The sequence below is a fragment of the Equus caballus genome, chromosome 9 (genome assembly GCF_041296265.1).
Source record: "Equus caballus isolate H_3958 breed thoroughbred chromosome 9, TB-T2T, whole genome shotgun sequence".
NCBI classification, from domain to species: Eukaryota; Metazoa; Chordata; class Mammalia; order Perissodactyla; family Equidae; genus Equus; species Equus caballus.
This window is the reverse complement of record NC_091692.1, coordinates 88,955,653-88,979,188: the sequence shown is the minus strand read 5'-3', so window position 1 is coordinate 88,979,188 and position 23,536 is coordinate 88,955,653. Positions and strand designations below refer to the sequence as shown.

General features: G+C 48.1%; 1 protein-coding gene across 1 annotated transcript in view; it reads right to left on the bottom strand.

The window, feature by feature from the left end:
* TG (thyroglobulin) overlaps positions 1-23,536 on the bottom strand; it is a 243,041-nt gene that overhangs the window by 130,876 nt on the left and 88,629 nt on the right. The window contains exons 30-34 of the mRNA XM_014728161.3: positions 23,000-23,176; positions 21,648-21,759; positions 19,471-19,550; positions 18,628-18,771; positions 10,952-11,014 (exon numbers count right to left, since the gene is read on the bottom strand). Of these exons, the coding sequence (XP_014583647.3) occupies positions 10,952-11,014; positions 18,628-18,771; positions 19,471-19,550; positions 21,648-21,759; positions 23,000-23,176 (576 nt within the window). The remainder of the gene's footprint in view (positions 1-10,951; positions 11,015-18,627; positions 18,772-19,470; positions 19,551-21,647; positions 21,760-22,999; positions 23,177-23,536) is intronic.

Below are 23,536 nucleotides of genomic sequence, written 5' to 3'. Positions count from 1 at the left end.
ATCCTCTAGAGGGAAAGTAGATGGCCCATTCGACACTCTGGTCTCAGTCTCCTGACCTTACTAATCCCGGAGAACTTTATTTCCACTGGCTCCAGCCAAGTCCCTCCACCACCACATCCCAAACCCCATCACAGCACTGAACTCCGTCACCACTCAAATCTTCATTTTTCTAAGCTTTGCTTGCTGTTACACCCCACAATCCTCTTTGTTCCCAACATTTCCACACGTTATCCCGCTAAAACCAGCTCTTTTAATTTCACTGTGATTTCTACTCTCGTACCCCCTCCATGTTATCCATCTTCACTGGCTTATCATAAACCAAGGCCTCCCATTGGCCGGTCATTTCAACTTCCCTTTTACGAATGCCCTCAACTCCCTTCCCGCCCAGTCAGATTAATCCATTGGACCTGCTTTCTGTGCGGCTTGTTGTGGCCTGCTGAGCAGGGCTAAAGAAACATCCACAGACCAACAAATCGGTGCCTTTCTAGCTTTCGGATCTTCAGCCTCAACTGAACTCTCCACACAGGCTGACAGCTTAGGCATCTCTCTCTTCATTCTCTACAACCACTGCTCCCAAAGCTTGATGCTCTTTCCAGGCCTAGGCATGGTCACGACCCTCATACTCTCAGCAAGTGGCCGACCTCTTGCCTCCTAGAGAAAAGATGGACCATTACCAGCATCTGCTTCGACTCCCTGTCCCCCTCTCCACTCTCTATGAGCCATCCCATCTTTGGCTGTTAGAAGTCAATTCCCTCATCTCTCCTCTAGAGCTTGTTCTTTCTCACCTCCTCAGGGGCATCCATCTATCAGTTATCCCCCAATCCAGCCCCACTCCCATCCTTCCTTCATCTTCAGTGTATCCCTGGACACTGGCACTCTACTTTTTGTGTAAAAACATACTCAAATTTCTCCATTATGAAAAGAACACCTTACTCCAACCCAAGGTTTCTTAACTTGGGGTCTTGCTTTCAGGGTTCCAGTTCCCCAAAAATATAAGCAAAATTTGGTACAGATAGAGAGGCATACTGTTTTCAATACATTATCATAGGTGGTTCCTAACCTGAAAATGGATGGTTACCAACTAAAGTTCCACAGCTCTTTTTCCAGCAGTCAACCTCATTCTCTCTTTTTCTTCTCACCAAAGATTCTTAGGAAAAGTTTGTAGTTCCCACTTTCTTAAATCACTACTATTTCATTTCTTCCCTCATCACTCCGGTAAGTTTGCGTAGGACTTTTCATGACAAACCCAACGAAAGTTTTCAGTCCCCATCTTCGTTGAAATTACTGACCACTTCTCCCTCCCCTGGTTTCCACGACACCGTGTATTGCTGGTGCTCCACCTATCTTTCTAGCTGCTCCTTCTGGCTTCTGCGCTTCTCTTAAATACTGCTATTCCGCAGGGGTCTGTCCTTGACCCTTACTATTTACAGCGGAACGCTCTCCACAGGTGATCTCAGAGTCCCCATGACCTCAAATACCACCAACACGCTAAGGATTATCAAAGACAACTCCAGGTCAGACCTTCTGCCCAAGCTTATGCTGGGAGAGTCGGTGCTTACTAGACACCTGTAAGCACATGTCCCTGAGGCATCTAAACTCAGCACGTAGGAAGCCGAACACTTCATCTTCCTTCCTTCCTTACCCACACTCCTCAGGTGCTGCCCTTCTTACACTCTCTGTCTTGGGAATCGGCACCACTACTCACGGCACTGCCCAACCCAAATCATTAAACCTTGTCTCTGAGTGATGTTCAAGTGGACTGAATGTCCATCTAGAAAGGACATTGTAGAAGGAAAGTCAGAATAAATATCCTTTCAAGTCAAAATTTCAGATTCTACTGTTGTAAGTGAACACGCTCCCTGGGGTAAACACATCCTATCTGAATTTCTAGGAAAAAATACATCTCCAAGGTTCCTTGCAATCTGTCTGCTGCCTCCCTTGCCTGCTGCCCCAGCCTCGTCTCTCATCAGTTGACTTCCGACCACCCCAAACTCACGTCTAGTGTCTAGCAAATCACCCATGTTGTGTGACTTTGCTCACTTTCCCCTTTGTTTGACAGGTGCTTACAAAGGGAAGTCAGTTTATTCACAAGGTGAACTCATTTCATCCTCTAAAACCCAACTTGGATGTGGCTTCCTATGGAAACCTTGCTACGGCTCCTTCCTCCACCGCCCCAAGAGTTTTCCTTCTGCTCTAAGTGCCTTATAAATACGTCTCCTGTTCCACTATTGCATTGAAATTTATTTATATTTTTTATCACTCTGTTAAATTATGAGCTCCTTGAGATCAAAGACTCTGCCTCCTTTTTCTTTGATTCTCCAAGACCTATCGTAACAGCATATAAAAAATATTAACAATAGAAGTAGTAATATAGTTTTACTAGCATTGATTAAGTGTTCTATGTGCTAAACAGGAATAATAATATAAATATTTTGCATGAACTGCCAATCCATAAATGTGTATTAAAGGAATTAATGAGGTTCCTTAATTTTACGCCAATCCATTTATTTAATGGATGTATGAATGAATGATTTAAGAATGAATTTATGAATGAATTTAATGAATTCCTTAATTAGTAAAGGAGAAATGGCATACTATTCTTTTTCTCATCTCTATAAAGATTAACACTGTAATTTTCCATATACCACAAGACCTCAATAAACAATTATTAAATAAATCAGTTAACTAATCACATAGGAAGCAAAGCATGGACGACTGATTTCATAATATATCACTTTTATGTCCTGCATTCCGGCCTATGAAAGACTTTCATTTACACTGCAATATTTAATAACTACATCAACCTGTGCATTAATTGTATTACTATTTTGCAAAGGACTGAACTGAAGCTCACAGGTGGTGTGTAACGAGGCCCAAGCCACAGCTCATGATTGGCAAACCCAGAACTTGACCCCGACTGCCCCCGCCCAATCCCTGCTCCACACAAGCTGCCTCCTTCTCCCTCAGACCCATCTTCAGACTCGCAGAGTGCTTCCCTTGAGTGGCATGTATATTGGAGGCGGAAGTTTCCAAAGGCATCTGGGTCCAGCATCTGTGGAGATTATGAGCTCGTGAGCTGGTGAGTAATCATCTTTCAAGCTGTTAACTTCAAAGACACTTCAAGAGAAATTTCTAACTAAGGAAAAACCATACACACGAAACCAGACTCGGAGCTATATCCCTCCGTGTCCTCATGATTACTTAGTCCGTAGATCACTTAGTGCTTAATTACTAAATCCGTCACAAGCAAAATTCCTAGTGGAAATTCAAAGGCTCACACTGAGTCTGATTTCTCTCTAAGAAGTTGGACTCATAGCAAGTGAACCCCCACCAAAACTCCTGCCACATACATAGGCTGCCTGGGAGATAGCGTGATAACTGGGTCTCCTGGAAACATTTGAACCCCTCTTTCTCAGGTCACTGTATGTGATCCTGGGCAGCTGGATGACACTGCAGAAATCCAGAGGCACGAATGCACATGGAGACCCAACACGAGCTGAGCAAAGCCATCACAGCAATGAGGAGGCCTTCCTTGGGATGTAGAACAAGACCATCGGGCAGAGACCATGCCGATCTCTCAGGGGACTGGGGTAAGCTGCCCAAGGTCGCACCGCCGGTTTGAACCCAGGCCTTCAGCCTCCCCAGACTGCACCCTCCCCTCTGCCTGTCCGGTCACTGTGAGGTGGGAGCAGCTGCGGCTGCCACCACTTATCCATCACTCACTGTATGCGCTGGGTACCCTGCTAAGCACCTTCCCTACGTGGCTTCATCCAAATCTCACAGCAACTGGGGGACAGGTGCTACTCTGAGCTCTGCCTTAAGGAAACTGAGGCTCAGAGCAGCAAAGTGACTTGCCCTTGGTTACACAGAGTAGGAACAGACCTGGAATTGACACCCAGACTCGCCCAGTGCCAAAATCTCTCTGCTTCGTCGCTTCTGCTTCTACCAACACCTGCCCAGCGCCTTCTGCTGGACTGTGGGTAAGTTATCACGAAAACAGAAGAAAAACAAAATACACCTTAAAGCATAACTGAGCCAATCATCAGAATTACAAAAATAGAAAACTTAAAGGGAAACTTAGGGACCGTTTAAGCCACCACCCTACCACCCTTCCCCCCAAAGTGAGAGACTCTCCAATGTGCTTGGATACTCCAGTGGCGGGGAGCTCATCCTCTCCAACTTACTCCATCACACGAGACATTCAAAGCCTTCTCCTTCCATGCTCTGACCCCATCGCCTTCTCACCTCCAACAAGGGGTGTGTGTGTGTGTGTATGTGTGTGCGCACGTGCACACACGTAAGCTCTGTGTGTATTTGGAAAAGAGATTTAAGTTTATACAAACATTAGAGAGTTCTGGAGTGAGCGCCTGCTCACCTGGGCCTTTCTTTCAGTCTAGGACAAAAGGATAAGAATTAGCCTCGTGTGGGTTAATGCACCTCCAGACTAGCGGCTACAGTGGGAAGGTGACAGTGCACCTGGGTTGGTGCAGGACAGTCTGCACAGTTGTTAACAGCACCCATTGCCCCAGATGAGATTACTAAAGCCTATCTCCTCGGACAGCATGCTGGGATGTCCCTCCAGACCCCCCTTCAGGAACGAAGGGCTCTGCCCCGGCTATGGTGAGTGCTGCTGGCTGGGAGGGCAGCTCACGCCAGTGAGTGACCAATGCGAAGCCATCACAATTTTGAAGGTCACCCCAGCATCCCTAAAAGACCAGCTGAGCCTCCACTAAGATTGCACTGAAGCCCAGCTTCTCCCTCTGCCAGGACTGGTGCCCTAGCTTTTCCCTCACCCTCTTGATAACTCTCCCTAAAAATGACTCGACACCAGAGCTTGATTCTCGGGGAACCCAACCAGCAACAGTCAGCATATTCAGTGGGGAGACTCTGGGTCTGGATTCAGATCGGATTTGAATCCCAGCTCTCCATCTACTAGTTATGCAACCTTGGGCCTCTCTGACCCTCAGTTTCCAAATCTGTAAAAAGGACATAATCGTGCACACCCCATAGGGCAGTTGTGGGGAAGAAAACATGGAAGCTCTTAGCACAGTGATTGACATATTCAGTTACTCAATACGTAAGAATTTAAAATCTGTCATTGTATAGCTCTGCCATTAACTGGCTGTGACTAGGAAGAGTCACTTCTCTCTCTTTGCCTCAGTTTCCCCCCCTGTAAAAAGATGGGTTTAGCCTTGGGAATTGTTGCTGACCTTTCCTGAGCACCCACTCTTTATCAGGCTCTGTGCTGAGTGATGTTCTTTATTTACTCTTCAATACAAGCCTACTTGATTGATATTTCTTATTTTCACCATCAGCCTCATTTCACAGAGGCAAACTGAGGCACCAAGAGGCTGAGAAATCCGGCCCAGAGCAGTCAGTGGTAAGTGATGGAATAGGATTGGGAGCTGGGCAGACTGACTTCAAAGCCCGTTGCCGCACCAGGATGTCCCATTGCTTCCCTCGATGGGATGACGTGCATGCCCTCTGGCAGCGCTGACATTTTTGAGGATCCCACGGCTCTGTCTCCAGCTTAATGGAAAACATTTGCAGAAAAGATCAACCGAATTCCATGAACCCACTGGCCCGGCCAAAGTGAAAGACGGAGGCAAAGCTGACAAAGTTAATTGACTACAAATGCGAGGCCCAAAAGACAGTTGGTGCAGCCACTTCCCTCTCCATCTCTCCCGAAGTCAGGCTTTGTCGCTGTCACTGAGCTCCGGATGAGGTTAGGAGAGGCGCTGGAGAGCCGAGCAGGGCAGACCCTCGCCAGGCATCCTTCTCAGCACCACCAGTACCCTCTCAGCGGCAGCCTCCCTCACAGCTCTCTCTGCTGGCGGCAATCTGAGCTGCTCCCGCTGCTCCACGGGGCTCTGGGTCAAGGGCTGGAGCATTTTCTAAAGGGCACTTGGAGGTTCCCCAGGTGAAATGAATTTATAAGACAGACAGAAATTTCTAAAGACTCATTGTCTGTGTTTTCCTCTGGCTTAATCCAAATACTCAATTTGCTTCAGGGGCACTTCTAAGAGAAGTGCTTCTGAAGTAGTGATGAAAAGCACAACGTCACATATCTGGAAATGAGCCCTTGGATAACGCAATGTTTGAGCACACAGGAGAGGGGGAACCGTGGTCATCCTAAAGGCAGGGGCCAACACCTGGGAAGACAACTCATGCTCACCTGGAGCATCCTCTCTGGACTGGTCATTGTGGGGCTTTTAAGAAGCAATGGGCATTTTCTCTTATGAAGAAATGACATCTTTACGTAAGTTTTGCTTGTTTAAAAAGATGTGCACTTTTCCTCAAAGAGAGTAAAAGGGTACTCTATACACAGATGACACAATTGTTCTCATTTTCGCCAAATCTAGCTTGTCTATCCACCAGGGCATCCTCCTCACAGCCCGAAAGGAGAGCTTTGGAATCATTGTGCAGCTCACTGAGCCCCTGTGTAACACTCTTCAGGCATCTGTGGTACCCAGGGCATCTTATTTTTTGGCCTGCATCCCATCCAGCCTCCCCCATGCCCCTTGCTGGCCCTTCTATTCTGAGCTCTACGTGCGATCTCGTGCATGCCCCTGGGCTTCTTCTGTTCATGCACCTCCCTCTGCCCATGACGCCCTCCTTTCCCCTCTCAGCCATCTGAGAAACGCACATCATCCTTTACATCCCTGGCTTGGCCACGATGCCCCTATGGTCTGCGGGGAATGTGGGGGAACCTTCCACGCTTCCACTGCAGCCTGGAAACAACTTCACTGTGGTCAGTGGCTCATCTCCTTACATTTTTCTTCCTGTACGTCTCTCCTGACTAGAAGGTGGGGTCCTATCCTTGTAATCAAGACCTCTAACCCCCAGCACAGTGCCTTTTCTAGAATATAAATGAAAATTCAGAATCCATCAATCAAAAAGTGGCTGGCACACACATATTCACTGAATTCAACTAAACTGAAGTGAAAGATGATCTGTGTTGTCCTAACATGTTTCTCTATGCCTGCCTGCCCTAACGTGTGCTGTCACTTTCCTGCTCACTCACCCACCCCAAGAGATCTTGCCCAGGTCTAATTCCAAACCCAGTATGAAGCTCGTACCAGTTCCGTGCTCAGGTTACAGCTTTTCTCTACTGCTCATCTTGCGCCTCATCCCACTGATTGCCATATGCCGGCCATACCGAACCAAACAGTCTCCAATGTCTGAATGCCCCAGGCTGTTTCATGCCTCAGGGCCTTTGCACATGCAAACTGCTCTTCTGGAAAGACTTTCTGAAACTTGCCCATTTGGCAAACTCCTGCTGTGTTTAAATCAGCTAATGTGTTAGAAGCCTTCTCTGGAGCAATAAAAACGAAGTGCTTAGAGCAGTGTCTAGCCGACAGCATGTACCCAAGACAGGCCCTGAGACCTCAGACGTCACCTTCATCTTCACACCATCCCCACTGACCAATTAGAGCGTCAGAATCCCCTTTTCGCAGTAGATTCTGAATGGGCTACCTCTACACACACACTCACAAGAAACAAGCCCAGGAGATTAGGTCCCCAGACGAGGATAGAACTCGAAAGTCCATCCCTGTCACCCTTTTCAGAGGCTCAAATCAAATATTCTTCTCTAACTCTGTGGGGCCCAGATATACGTGGGCTCCAATCTCAGGTTGGTCATTCAACCTCTCGGAGCCTCAGTTTCCTTGTTTGAAAAACAGATCTTGCTACCACCTAGCTTTCTTATTAGCACTAAATGATTTATAAACTGTTGATATTTAATAAACATTTCCTTTTCTCCCTGAATAGAAAGTACACAATGACAAGCATTTAAATATGCACGGTGCATACACACATGTGCGTGCACGTGCACACACACACACACAATCCACGTCAAAATCATGTTGACATATCAACTCCCTGAAGGCAGAATTATGCCCTCTCTCTGATTCACGTCAAAGGCACATGCCCAAACTCTTCATTCCAACGTGGGAGCTCTAAGCACAGATGGAACGTCAGCTCCAAGATCTGTCCTGTTTCGAAATCACACTTGTCAAAGGCACATTTAAAAATACTGTGACATCTCATTCCGCCTTGGACACATCTACCACACGCACAGATTTTGTGTGTGTGTGAAGGGAGGTGTGCAATACTCCGTCTTTTTTTTTTTCTTTTGAAAGTTAACTCAAGTCTCAGTAACACAAATGTTTAGCAAAAAACAGGGTGGAAGCATTGTAAAAATCCCTCGAAGATACTAATGCTTTGACTTACTCATATCTAACCGTATGCATTTGACATTTAAACATCAAAGCACTGTGTATCTATCAATTTCATAAATAAGTTTTTTCATGCTAATACTTAAGGATGGCGAGGATGTGATGGAAAAAACCACTTTAATTCAGTGCTGGTAAGTATGAAACTAAGAACAACCGTTTGAGCCTAATTTGGCAAAAGAAATCCAGGGTCTTAAGATATAAAATTCTCAAACCCAAAAATTCCACTTTGGAGAATGTGCCCCCAGGAAGTAACCTGGATGCTGGCAAGAGCTTTGCGTACCCAAGTATTCATTGTGGTCTTTTCGCGATGGAGAGTCATAAACAATCAGATGTCCACAAATAGAGGAATGAGTTAGTGAAGCGCAGTGTGTCTACCTGATGGAATGACATGACAACTGTCGCCGATAACACTGTGCTATCTTTACCTTTTATTTGTCAGCAGATTGGGAGCGTTGTGAAAGTAGAAATGTAGACAGATGAATGAATGAACGAATGCACCACACGTGCACGAATGCATAATTTAGAGAGATATATAACAATTTGGAAATATACACATGATGCAGCATTAGATAAAAACACAACATAGAACGCTGTAGAAAGATTACAACTACTTCAGACCATACAGAAAAGCCTAAGGAGATTGGAAGGAAATAGTCTTACGTATTAACTGACATGGAGTAACTTCTAAATGACTACGTAACGTTTCCTGTTAAATTTCTGCACTTGTTTGAATATTCTATAACTAATAAAAAATAAAATAGGACCCGTTTCATGAGGTTTGTGTGAAGAGCAAACGCTTAGCACAACGCTGAGGACAAAATGAAGTCTTCATTAAATGTTGAAAAGTTTCAAAAAATACTGTATTGTTGCTTTTAATGAAATGTGGCACGTTTGCCTTCTCTCCTGTCACAAAAGGAAGTAAAAGAATAAAAATGCCTAAACCCATGAAGAAAACAGGAATGAGCCAACAGCCAACAAGGGATGTCAACAAATCTTTAAATGAAGAAAAGGAGAAAGAGGTGGGCTAACAGACAGAGCAGCATGAAATAATCAATACTCCAGGTACATACAGAGCGAGGTGGGAACATGACCTATTTGCTCCATGGGTCCCCTGAGAAGCCCAAGATGCACTGGGTACTGTGGAAGGCAGGGGTGAACATGGGGCTGCAACCAGGAGGACCCCCACCCAAGGTGGTTGGCAACAATAATAGGAGATTGCTGTCACCCTCTTGGGCTCCCCAGTGAACCATATCTACATGGTCATAACAATTCATACTTACTCTTCTTTTAACTCCTCATCTTGATATTATTAGATTTTGAGGATGAAAGAGGAAAATTGGAAAGAGGGTGATAAAGGAGAGCCCCAAGTGCTCATCTCTCAAGGCAGGAACTTAGTTACTTCCAAAATTGACAAATCAAGGAATAGCAGGATTCGTGTATTATTTAGAAACATAGAGGCCAACATGAGTAAAAAATAGCTCAAGGAGTTGAACGTGGTGGCCTCTGGAAGTAGGAATGGAGGCGGGTAGAGATGAGACAAGGAACCAGTTAGTATTTTTTACACTATGAATCTTTTGGGATTATTTCAATCGTTTGTACCTTTTCTTGATAAAACGCAAATCAAAGTCTGGCTCAGACGTGTATTAGCTGTTTGGCCTTGGGCTTAAGTGTTAACTTCTCTCTAGCCCCACCTCCACCCCCATGACAGGGCAGTGACCATTCCCACCTCACAGCATGGCAGGAAGGTAGCACCAGATCAGATGTGCAGAGAGCTTAGATCTACAGTCTTAGACATAGTCTTAAAGTGCTTGGAGACTGAAATTCTTCATAGAACGCACAGAAAAAAAAATGCATATACATGCACACATATGTATGATCTTCAAAGTTAGCCCTTTAAACGGAGTGGAGGAAACTGACAACACAGGCTGAGGACATTGACACTTTTAGCCACAGCCTTGACTGGACTGGAAATCATTCCTTCCTACACAAGCTATATTCCGTCTCTTCAACCAGGGCCATAATGACAGATGTCTAGAGCCCCCCAGACATCACGTCACAGGACAGGAATTAACATCGCTTGGGCCTCTCATTTCCTGACTATGGGAAGGCAGAAAAGGGATGTGCGTCCATCGAGACCCACGCTCTCCTGACTGCTCCCCCGCCCCCGTCCGGCACTTCCTGCTGCCTCCATGTGGGGAGGGCGGGGCAAGTGCGACATGCAGGAGAGGACGGCAGCCTCAGCCTCCTGGGCTCAGGGCCAGCGCCCAGGCTTAGATGTCACCATGCCACCCAGTGTGCTGACGACTGTGAGCCCCAGCTCTTCTGCACGTGGAAGAGCTAACTTCTTTCACGTTTTTTGGCCACAAATACCACTATTCTTGACATTGCCCCCAGGATTGGGCAGGGCTAGTCATTTCTTGATAGGGTGTAACAAGCCTTGGAGTGAAAATTAGGAGAACTGGGCTTATGTCCCACTCTGCCTCCAATTAGCTGCCTTATTTGGCCAAGTCACTGTATTGCTGTGAGTTGCTTTCCTCATCTGTGAAATGGGCGGGTATTTGCTCTCTCTACGCATGTGTGTAATCGATAGGAGCGTGGATGAATGCATGTGAGAGGGGCACGTGAGCTATAAACTGCCGGACAAAAGTAAGAAGAAAGAAGAGAAGGATGAGCTGGCAGTGCAATCAGAGAGACTGAAGAGACAATGAGCTTACCTTTCTCCTCGAGGGGAGGCAGAACCACCGCAGGGCAGAAACTGGGAGCATTGTTTTCACTAACTGAAAAGAAGAAAAAGGCAGCCTTTTAGCTTTTCCTTACGCTCAGTGTCACTGAGCTCTGAAAGCACTAATAGAGGCATAAGCTCATGATGGTAAAGTTGTCCTTGGGGGGCAGACACAGTGCGTTGGGCTCCAGCACTCCCACGTCAGCCAGGACGGGCTAGGTTATGCGGAAGTGACAATGCCACTTCTCAGGGGCTTGAAACAACACAGGCTCGCCCCTCCCTTGCACCACATGTCCAGTGCCGGTGGGCTGGGGGCTCTGCTCTCTGTCTTCCCCCCTCAAGGTTGAGGTGGAGGACGGCTCCATCGCACCCCCCGCCTCACAGCGGGGGAAAGAGAATGCAGCGGACTTGCCTCCTGCTCTCATAGCTTCTGCTCACAACTGGCACAACACTTGTCATTTTTGCAGGTCATTTTCTGAAACGAGGGGTGAGGCCGGGGCTGAGGAAGCACAGTCCCACCGGCCTACCATGTTCTAGAGAGCAGAGAGCCGGAGACGTGGGGAACAAGAGAAACGCCCACTACCGTCACTGACTGGGCTGACTCGGGCGCTGTCCTCTCTGTTCACAATGGGGACAACAGAACCCAACCTGAGAATCCCTGTGAGCATCACAGGAGATCATGCGGTGCCTGGAATGGGGCAGGAGCTCAGGAAATGGCAGCTCTTAATGGCAGGGTGGACAGCGCCTGGACTTGGAGTGCAGACAGACCTGGACGTAGCCTCCAGACACCTCTTAGGAGAGGGCAGAGGGACGAGGCATCTGACTGCCTCTAGACCCAGTTTCCGCACTGGTAGAATAAGGATGACGTAAGAATTCGATGAGAAACCGTGCATACTCAGTAAGTGAGCCGTAAGGCTAATGATCTTCTCCCTCAACTCCTTCCCCTTCCCTTACTGACTGAATCTGAATCTTCCAAGCCTCAGCATTCCTTTCTCCCAACAGCCCAAACTAGGAGCACACACAGGATCTCCTCCCTCTCTGAGCTCAGTGTCAGGATCAAGGGTGAAGGGTCAAGGGCAGGGATTCTAGGGTCAGCGGCCCAGGGCAAGATTGGCTTGGCCGCTTTCCCCTGTGTGACCTTGAGCAAGTTACTTACCCTGCCTGTCCCCTGTTTCCTTGTCTGCAAAATGGGGGTAATGACCATCCCTATCTCAGGGTTGTGAGGTTTAGAGGAGTTGGTACATGTAAAGCTTTGAGCATACAGCAAGCACTCAAGAAATGCTGGCCATTATTCACTCAATATTGCCCTTTTACAGTGACACGCCCTTGTCATTGTCTCTTGTCCTTGTCTGCCTCCAGGCAAAGCCTCAGGTCAGAGTCATGCTCTGTTCTGGTCCCAAAAGTCCGAGCTTGGGTTCCCTCACGTCCCACCCCATCCTCTGCCTCCCTCTCCTCTGTTAGGTACACCAGGACCCAGCCTCTCTGAGTTCTAGACCCTCCAGCTGTGTTGTGTCTTTCCCGCCTGGCTCCATCTGCCCAGAAGCACCTGCTCCCCATCATCATTCCATGGCCCTGGTCCCCAGACTTCAGCAGAAGCTAGAATCCCCTGGAAGTCTTGGTAACACACAGCGTGCTAGGCCCCGGCCCCAGTGCATCTGTCTCAGCAGGTCTGGGGTGGGGCCTGAGTTCCGGCATTTCTAACAGATGACACTAATGCTGCTGGTCCAGAGACACACTTCGAGGATCATTGAGCCACTGCTTCTGTCATCCAACATGGTATGAGCTCATGCAGAACGCAGAATTACAAATAAGCCCCCGCCACACTCCACTACACCCAGTGGGCCAGCTTGGCCCTGAGCACTCTGCTTGTGTATTTATATGTCTGTCTTTCCTGGAAGAGAGTGGTTCTCAGAGCAAAGATCTTGAGAGTTAGTACAACCTTGAGAGAACAATTTGACTATCTATATCAAGGGCATTCGAATGTCCACACCCTCGGACCCAACAATTCTGCTTCTGGAAATTTATCTTGAAATTCAAAGCAAGCTCGGTCTGCGAAGGAAACATTTATACAACACATTAGTGTTTCATTAGAAACACTGGAAACCCATAAATGTCTAACACTAGGAGGACGGTTAGGGGAGCCACCATGCATCCTCGGGAGAATTATCGTGCAGCACATCTCAGCAGAGCATTTATCGCATCCTTGCGCTGCTGTGGTTTATTTACTCTTTCTCACCCGCTATCAGTGTTCCTTAAGAAGCTGCTATTAGCCTTTTGGGTGGGACCTTCTTCACCGTACAGGAATAGCTGAGCCCTGAGAGTTCTCAGCTTCACTGGGCCCCAGGGCACTGAAAATATCAACACCCTGGGTCCCTGGGAGGATGGAGACTCCCTCCCACTGACAGTCTTACCGTGTAACCCTGATCGGAGCTGCTCAGCTAATTCACACTTGTTAAACAAATGAATACAAACCTTTCTTCTTCCCAACGCTGCTTCCAGCAACACCAGGCCAGCAGCTTGAAACTGGCCCTGGTGGGAGTATTGGCACACACCATGGCAAGTGGCAACCGCTACCAATCAGGGCTTCCCCCGCCCTCGCCGGTTGAAAAATATTTGCCAGCACGGTAGTGAATGGGGATGACAATAGGTCCTGCCTCATCAGGTTGTTTGGGGACCAAATAAGATGTTGCCTGCAAGATGCTAGCCTAGTGCCTGGAGCCGACTCTGCTTAGCAGAAGGCTCAGCTGTTTATAAGCTGTGAGGGATGATGAAGAAAGCATTGCACAGTAAGCTCTGCCTCCATGGGGTCGTTTCTATGTGGGTTGCAGAGAGGCGTAATTAGAAGAGCTTGTCATTTCCTTTCCAGGTTATGTTCCTCTGTCTAGAATTGCTACAGGGACCAAGTGCATTTGTTTAGCTGAAGAACAGAGGAAGTGTGAGGCTTCAATTGGTTTTTTTTAGAAGCCACCTTTGATTTTGTAAACAAATCAAAGACCCTGCCCCCACTCGCAGGCCACACACAGCTGGGGAGAGAATGGGCAGCCCAGTTCTCTTCAAAGAGCAGAGGGTGCCCAGGCTGCAGACACCCGCCCCTTCCAGGAAACCTGGCCTCTGGGCTGCTGCTTGACCACAAAGCAGCCTGCACTCCCACTCTGGACGCTAAGAACGCCTCCTCTCCAGTTCCCACGGCTGGGCGGGGGCTGCAAACAGCCTCATTTGCATGCACAAGTGCTCAGGTTGAGCCTCTCAGTTCTGTGCTCAAACACAGGGAACTTTCTGTTTCCTGTGGACAGCAAAGGCAGAAAACGCATTGCCACAAGCTCCCCGGGGTCCCTTCTTGGCATTCCCTGCTCTGGGTTTGCGCCTCTCTCCTGGATTCTAGCAGACTCAGCTGCGGCTGAGAGGACGGGACCCTGGCCTACCCACCTGGATAACCCGATGCCTGGCCCCACCCAGTGGCCGCTGCTCCCTTCACCCCACGCTCCCTCATCTGTGTCAGATTTTCCCTGGAGTCACTTTTGCAGAATCCCTTACGCAACAGAATTCCTCATTCTTTCCTGCTCCAGAAGCCCCCTGTGCATCCCACCTCCGCAACCCAAGCCACAGCTCTGAGTAGTTCTCTGACTGTAGAGGGAATACACGGATTGGAAGCGAGGGTAAAGTTTATTATGGAAATTTTCGGCAAGAATTCCTTTGTAAAAATGTCTGTCTCCTGTGCCGGTGCTGTTGAGAGAGGAAGACTAGGATCCTGTCAACCCTTTAAGAGTCAGGATCTGAAGGTCCCCCCCTCTGTGCAGCCTTCCTAAGCCCTGTGGAGGCCGTTTCTATGATTAGGTGTGTGATTGCACAATGCAAAAATAAGGATGGGGAGGAAGGAATGACCACGTAGCTTGCATGCTGGGATTTTCCAGCATTGCACTGGTGTGGTTTTGTCTACTACAGAAAATGATAAGATCACACTAATGTTCAGAATCCAGCAGGTGAGTATGTTTTGGCTCAAAATATACCAGAGATCAAAAGATGATTTTGTACTAGTCAACATGCCCCAGCTGCGAGAATGGTCTAACTTATCAAGCCCATCTCCTGGAGTAAGATTCCTTTTCTCTGCCTGGGTCTCAGGAGGAGAGCATCCATGAGTCTTAGGAATTCCCCCATCATCCTCTTCTGACATAGTCCACTTGAGGGAGAACGACTGGTGCGAACCTGGTTCTGCTCTTACGGAGGGCCATGTGTCACGCCAGGTCATCGACGCCCTCTGACAGCCGGCCCTCTTCCTTCTGTTCTTCTAAAATGGGAAATATGGAGCCTCTCACACCAGAATGGCCATAAGCCATGTGCATCCCGAGGCGTTTTCCACCTGGGGCCATTAGAGACTGATGCCACTTTAGCCTCTTTCATTTTTCTCCCCACATCCCCAAACATTGAGGGCAGGCAGCACACAGTGTGAGGGACCCCTGCTTGGGCAGCTCCAGGCCAGTGGGCCAGGGAGGCTGCATGAGGGGGTCCCTGAGGCATGAAGGAGAGCCTGCAGGAGTCTTTGAGCAACGGATTCCCACCACTCTGAAGTGGCAGTGGCTTCCCCTTCCCGTGTTCCCACAGCACGTTACGTATTACACTCTTCTCGTACTCAGTATATTTTGCCATCGCAATCAGATATGCCCATGTCTTCCTCACCAGGATGTGAGCATTTAAGAAAAATTACTCTATCTTATTAACTCACATTTCCAGTGCCCAGCACAGTGTATAACTAGTATAGACACTCAACAAGATTTCAAAGCTTCTAGCCTTATGACATGAGCAATCCAGCACCAGAAGGATTGATTTCTTTACAGTCTGTAACTCCTCGTTCAGTTGTGAGCGCCTGGAGGCCAGGAATCCTGTCTTAATCATCCTCAGCTATGTAACACTGTGATTTAGAGAGTCAGAAAGAACTAGTTCCAAATGCTAACTCTGTCGTTTATCTGCTCTGTGAGCTTAGGGAAGGGACTTAACCGCCCCGAACGTCTGTTTCTTCATCTAACAGTGGTTGTGAGGATTAGACGAGAAGCTTGTAAAGTCCTTGACATCCAGCCAGGCGCAGGGCAAGAGCCCAACGAGTAGAGGCTGGATTTGCAAAGCCAGAGGCCCCCGGGCATGGTTCATGCTCAGTCAGTGTCTGTTGAATGCAAGCACCTCTGTGAATTTTTAATTCCCTGCCCTGTAGTTCCTGGTCAGAACTCCTGAGTCCCCAGCCAGACCCCACAAAATATATGTTGGAAAAAGTTAGTGGGTCTGTGCAGGCAGGTGAAAAGAAACAGAACAGATGGAATGAGTTGGGACAATGAGCACCTTGGGTCCTTTTCCTTGCCAACTCCTGCCAAGAAGTCATAACACACTGGTCTGATTCCCACAATATTTCTGAACAATGAATTATTTCTTAAGCTTCTTTTTACCCAACTCTTCCCTGAGCAATATGAAGATGGAAAATGCCATTTTTCAGCCTTTCGGGGGGTTAGAGCTGAGAGGAGGTGTGGAGGACAAAGCAGGGAGCCATGGAGGGGAAAGAGTTCAGTTCCAAAGCCCCTTAAATCCCCAGAGTGGACACTGGGTCTCCTGCGGGGCCACAGTCCTAGGCAGACACTCACTGGTCCTCTGTCCCTATGAGTTAGTTAAAGTCTGCCCTTTATGGAACATTCTTCCCTAAATATAAACCTACGGAGGCTACTTCACCATATAACCTGATGTTTTTCTTAAAATAATTCAAGATGTTAAAATGAAATTAAAAGCCAATAGAGGGAATTCAGATCGAATCACAGGATGCTCAAGGTGGACGTCAGCAGGGAAGATTCCATTCAGCCTGGAAATAATTAACTCAGAAAAATCAGCCCCAAGCCAAGGACCATCTCGAGATTAGCAGGCTCAGGATGAAGGGCCAAGGACCAGATTCCACCAAGGAGCCCCATCCCAGGCCTCTCAGGGGTCTGGCTCTGGAACAAGAGGCTGACCTCCAACTGGTCTGATTTGTTAGCTTATTTGTCACTTTTATTTTTCCAATTTACTGGTCAATTGCTTGTGACTCAGTTGAGTGGGGGAATACTAGTCAGAGAAGATGTCTGGACATGTTCAAATCCAGTCCCTTATGGGATATTGAAGACCTGCCAGGAGGCAACATGGTAAAGAAGAGTGAAGTTTGGGGTCATCAGATCTGGGCTGGCAACCCGACTCTGCGTCTAACTAGATGTGAGGTTTGAGTCAAGCAACTTCAACTTTCTAAGCCACACACTCCTCATCTTAAAAGAGAGGAAACAATGTCCACTCCACAAGGTCGCTATGAGTATTAAATCATAGATCCATGTAGAAGCCCCAGCACACGGAGGGATAAAACCCATGTGTAGGCAGACAGTGAGCACGTGAACAATGTCAGTTCTCCTCTCCTTTCCCACTTTGGGCAAAGTGTTGTGTTGGGTGATGGGAAGAATGTGGAGATCAAAATCATAGATCTCTAAGATTCCTCCAGATCAGGCATTCCATGACTCTCATTTCTACAGCAAGTGCCGAGCCAGGACCAGCATCCGTCCTCTGTTGACTTGAAACTAAGGAGGAAGCCACTAGCGAGAGAGGCTGGAGATACTGAACCTCAGCTCAGCCTCTCCATTGGACACCTATTAAGATGGGGTTTTTAATCCTTCTGTTTCTGGGACATCTTTGTGAGTTTGCTTCCGGGACACAGGATGAGGCTGTCCAGTCTCCAAGTAGTTGCCTTCTATTCTCCAAGAGTAGCCACACCCATAAGCACCCAGAAGGTAAGAGCTGACAGGGCCACAAGGAGTCTCACGCATCATTCTACTGATGGAGAAACTGAGCAAGTGGTAGGACTTTCCTAAAGACAAGACTGTAGTAGATGGCAGAGTTGAGAAGACGCTAATAAATCTCCATTTCAGTCCAGGAGCTTCTCCAGCACACCATGCAGAACATTCATTCATTTACCAATTTCAAATTGAGCTCCCAAAAATGTACTAGTATATAATCAGCACACGTGCGTGAGGTACCCACTTTGGGCCAACACTGCCTTGGCCCTGAAATCCTAACTCCATGTACACTGTCAGATACACACCCGTGTCCCCGTTTCTCTCTCTGAGACTGCAATGAGCTGCACTGTCCTGATTAATGGACAAGGTGAGAAAACCAAGGGACCCCGGCAGAGAGCACATCTGTTGGTCTCCCCTGTCTGGCAACAGCACCTTAACTACACTTTGAGGAGCTTCCTCTCCCCCGCTGCGCAGAGTCTTACTGGGACTGTCGCTCTGCTGCCCCACCCTCCCGCTAGCAGAGGGTGGACTCATAGCCCAAGCTGGTCCAAACTCTCTCCCTTGAACTTAAAGCTTGACTATAGCCACCAAAACCCTTTGCAGCAGACTGATGATGACAGAGGCACAATGAAGATGCCCATTCATTCCTACTAAATACATCCATGTTGTGGACACCTAGTTGGTCATCTTTTCTTTGAGTCTATGGGCAGACTTCTAATGAATTTCTTTTCTGCTTGAGTTGAATAGAATCAGTTTCTATTACTTGCACCCAACAAATCCTGACTAATCTACTCCCCAGCCCAAGGACACCATCCTAATAAATGGATGGGAAATAGTCAAGGAAACATGCCCACACAGCTATTCGGGGCAGGTTACCTACCAGGTTTCCGGTACCATCCAAATGGATAAGTGCGGACCTCGGTGTCGGGAGAGCCACAGTCCAAAATGCGCCAGGTTCCTCCATTTTCCTCACTGCAGGTCTGAATTCCCAAGCTGTTCAGAGTTAGGCATGTCACCTCTCCTCCTGGAGCAAAAAATAATCAGGACCGAAAAAATGAGCCTGATGGAAGATTCCAATTGAATGAGGGACATTCTGCAGACTCATTCTTCAGCAGACATTTGGGGTGCTCTCTACTCAATTCCAGGTTTGATCTTAGCCACTGATGAAAAGCCTGGTCCCTTAATGAGCGTCTGGTCTGAGAGGACAAGGATGGAGGCAGCTAACACTCACTGAGCAGCTATCATGTGTCCAGGGCCGTGCCAGGGCTCTGTCTGCCTCATATCACTTGGTCCTCACACAACACCAAGAGGAAGGTAGCATTTGGATGCCTGTTTACAGATGAGGAAACCGAGGCTCAGGCAGATTAAGGGACTGATCGAGGATCACACCAATAGTGAGTGGCTGAATCCAGTTTTAAATACAGATCATTTGGACAGATCCAAAGTTCACCCCACCAAGTTGCCTGACCCGAGTCTTGAAAGAGGACAAGATAGTTAACTGCAGCACAGAAAGAGGGCTATTCCGGTCAGGCAGAAGTGCTGTGTACAGTTGACTGGGCATTGGACCAGGAGCCGTGTCCCAGCTATTCCATTTATCAGCCACCTCCCCTCTCCCAGCCCTCGATTGGAGATGCTGATGATCCGACAAGATCCTAGATGCAAACGTGTTTTCTAGACTATAAAATGCTGCGTGCAGGCTTCAAGGAGCTGTGATCATCATTACCTTTCAACTGGGAAACATTCAGAAAGCCGAAGCCAGTGCAGCACAGGTCTACATCACACAGCCGCTCACATTCAAAGAACCTGCAGAAGAAGAGGATGAGCAGGCCTGGAGGTTGTCGTTGGTGGCCCAGGACCTGCTGGGTGGGCTGAATTGCAGCCGCTCTTACTTCCGGGGGCCTGCTTTCTTAACGACTAGCTAAAGTGAGGGTGCATTGGCCAATACACATGAAGAGATTCCTAGCTTTGAGGTTCTTTCCCAAAACAAAATTCTACTCTTTTCTCAGGAATGTTGTCCTGCCGTCCTTCATTCATTCGCTCACTCACTCCTCAAGCATCTAGCCTGTGCTATTCTGTGCCAGGCTCAAGCCAGGTGAACCCAGGGTCCTGAATGCACTTCTACAACCCTTTCAGACAGGGAGAAAGCCCCAGCTTTGGGCTGTGGGAAAAGGAAGAGATAGTAGGGAAGGTGTGTCCAGAAATGGACACATTGGGCTTCCAATGGGATTCCACGGGCTCATGGTCAAAGTGACCCAACCGGGCACCTGTTTGGGTGGCAAAGAGCTGCACCTGTTCTCCCCCAAGCTCCCCTTTCTCCAATCTGCAGCATAGGCTAAATATCCTCTGAACACACCTCTGTCTGCTGGGTCGGCGCATCCATGCTGTCTCCCAGGACCTACTTTCCTCAACGAGTCAGTGTGGTTACTGGACCCCACCCTCAGCTTCTAGGACCAGTCCTGGCAGGGGGAATTTAGTGGCTTCAAACCAATGCTCCTCGGCTCAGTTCTGAGCTCCTCCAGCCCTGACAAGTCCTGATCACTCATTCCTGACTCCTAAGAGCTCCCTCAAGCCCTCAGTTCCTTTTCAGGGTGGGGACTCTGCCTCAATCTTTCTGTTCTGCTTCCATCTTAGGAGGCCCTGAACTCAAGTCCCATCTCAGTGGATAAGGCCTCCATCTCCTGGGCAGCTTCTTCGATGCTGGCTGCATCTCTGCCCTGATGCCTGAGGACCGCCTGCCCCGTGGTTCCCTCTCCCGGAGCCCTGCCCACTGCCCACCTACCACCACTTCATTTTGCTCTCTTGAAGCCCACTGCCAAGCCCCAGCCTGGATGACATGCTTTCCCATCAGACCACTCTTCTCAGAGTCCCCAACCCCTGTCCCAGTTCTAACCTGCCTTCTCTTCCCTGCTCCCATCAGCACAGGCGGTGTCCCACCAGACCTCCAGACAGATCATCTTTCCAACTCTATTGTCAAAAGTAGATCTTAAACTCCAGCGACATAATACAACTTCATCAATCAACGACACTTCATAGATCAACAGCTCAAAGATCAACATTCTCGAATTCTAAGGTACAAAAGAATTTCCAGGGGGAGCTCACTTAAAATTCAGATTCTTGGGCCCAGCCCCAGGAAGTGTTGACTCAGCAGGTCCAAAGAAGGACCCAGGAATGTGGTTTGTAAAAAGCTCTCTTGGGGCTGGCCCCATGGTGTAGTGGTTAAGCCCAGTGCATTCTGCTTCTGTGGCCCAGGTTCACAGGTTCGGATCCCAGGTGTAGACCTACACCATTCATCAGCCATGCTATGGCAGCAACCCACATATAAAGTAGAGGAAGACTGGCACAGATGTTAGTTCATGGCTAATCTTCCTCAGCAAAAAAAAAAAGGGGGGGGCCTCCTGGTGATTCTGATGGGTGAGATCCACAGATTAGGCTGAGAGAAATATCACCTTTAGTGAAAACAACAAAATAACAGCTACCTAAATAAAAAAATTTAAAAATACATACTAAAAATAATAAATAAAAAGTCTTTCAGGCCTACAGCCCTGTTAAAAGTCCTCCTTGCTCTCTGGATTCTGAATGCAGCACGCTGGGACTGATCAAGTTTATTACTGCACTTGACAATCTTCGTTAACTGATAAGACACGGCTCAATGTTCTTTTCTGCATCAGCCGCCTTGAGGGGCAGGGCTAAGTTTGTGTTTAACATCAGTAATTTACGTTAGCCACAGTTTTAGATATGGTCCCCTCCATATGACATTTCACCCTCTGCTTTGGGTTTTATAGTTTGTTATGCCTCTGCCTTTAACTGGTATTATGTGACCTTCTTTATGGAAGTAGAAGGGTGTTAACAATAAATATTAGCAGTGGAGGGTGATAAATCTTGGCGACGGAAGTAGCTTACCCATCGGACATGGATTTGTCAGACATGGGCACTTTGCTTCTGATGGAAGTCCCCGTCAGCTTCTGGAATGGCAGGCGAGTGTAGAAGTTCTTCACCTTATCTTTCAGGACAACTACACAGAGGCAGAAAGAAACCATATTATTGAGGGAGAGAGTCAGCGTATCGAGGAAAATAGGAGGATAACAGTGTACAAACCAGACTGAAAGTTTCCAGTTAAAGATGGTGTGTTACACTCGTGTATCCACTCTGCTCCCTCCCAGACCTCACTGAAATCATAGTAAAGGGATCCTCGCAAGGGCACACGCCACAAGGGCAAAGAGAATAGGAGGGGGGATATGGTAACACAGGGGTGGATGCTGGCAAGCACACAGAGGAGCACGAAATTGACTTAAGAGACCTAAGAAAGCTGAATCCTCAACTTTTCTGTGGGAGGAACCAAGAAGCAGCCCCATAACCTTCTACGATCCCAAAGAGCTAAGTTTCGGCAGCACTGGGAGGAAGCTGGGCTGAAACAGGACGGGCTGGAAATCTCTTGAAGAAGCAGTTAGGTCTCCGAATGCCCTCCTCTGCTTTCCACGACTGACAGCTGTCCTCTCCCCACCATGGAAGAAGATCGAGGAGGACAAAGGAGAGAGGGTCTTTCGGGTGCACTAGGTAGTTAAGGGTGGGAGCACCACATTGAAAGTCGAAGACTCTTTCAAGTCAATCTACACAGTGAATATTGATACTCTTTCATCTTCAAACCGTATTTGGTACCCAAACCACCAGCAACCAGACTCATGCCCCCAGGCCGTGATTTTGAGAGGAATGACCTAAAAATACTAACATGAGGGATTTCCCAAAGGGTAGCCCAACTAGACTATCCTCCAGGAAAACCCAAAGTCAACAAGCTCCCACCACACAGAGCGTCATGATCAGCATCTGGACGCCTCCCTTACATTTGAGTGGAAAACCAAGGCTCACCAGATATCTAAGAAAGGCCTCCAGCAAAGAAGACAGAACAATAAATGAAGGATGATAACATCTTGGAAGAAATGGAGACTGTGCAGGGTGAAAAAACTCCCCCCAGAATAGTGTCGTTAACGTCATCAGAAAGAAAAATCAACTTCTCTCTTGTTACAGCCACTGTGGTTGGGATTTTCTGTAATGTATGGCCCACTGAAATTCTAACTGCTACGTGTATTAACAGTGGCTTTCTCTGAGCAGTGGGATTCCAGGGTAGGCTTGTTCTCTATAGTCAGCTTGAAATACTTTATTGTAAAAAGAAGAAGAAATTAACCTGATATTTCTGAAACCACAGAGCCAGAAGCCCATTGGAAATGCAGTTGGTGCAGATGCCACCAAGCACTCACCTTTCTTCCGGAACAGGGCCCCTGGTCTGTGGGGCAGGGTCAGTCTGCAACCCTTGGGAGTGGACTCCAGGACATCGTCACACACCTGGGCCTCGGGGTAGAGGATGCAGGTGAAGTGCAGGGGTGCGCTGTCTGTTATCTCTGCCAGCCGACAGAAGGAGGGCTCCTGGACACAGCCTGCAGGCAAGAGAGCAGTGGCTTTTAGTCCCTGGGAGGCCTGCAGGGCGGAGTCACATCTGCAGGACCTTCTGGGAAGAAATGCCCTGTAGGGATTTTTCCCAGGCGGGGCAGAGGCCCAGGTCAGTCAAGGCTATCAAGTCTGGAATGCCCAAGAAAAACAGCGGGGTTCTGCTAGCTGGGGAGAGCGTCACGCATGCACCAGGGAGTCTGTGTGGCTCTCAATAAAGGCAAAATCTAAGAGGGTGAGGGGTGAGCTGTAAACCCAGCAGGACAGGAGGAGAGAGGGTAAAACTCCATTGGATCTACCCAGGACCATCTCAGAAGCAGTCAGGATCTTTGGACCACAGGCCATAGGAC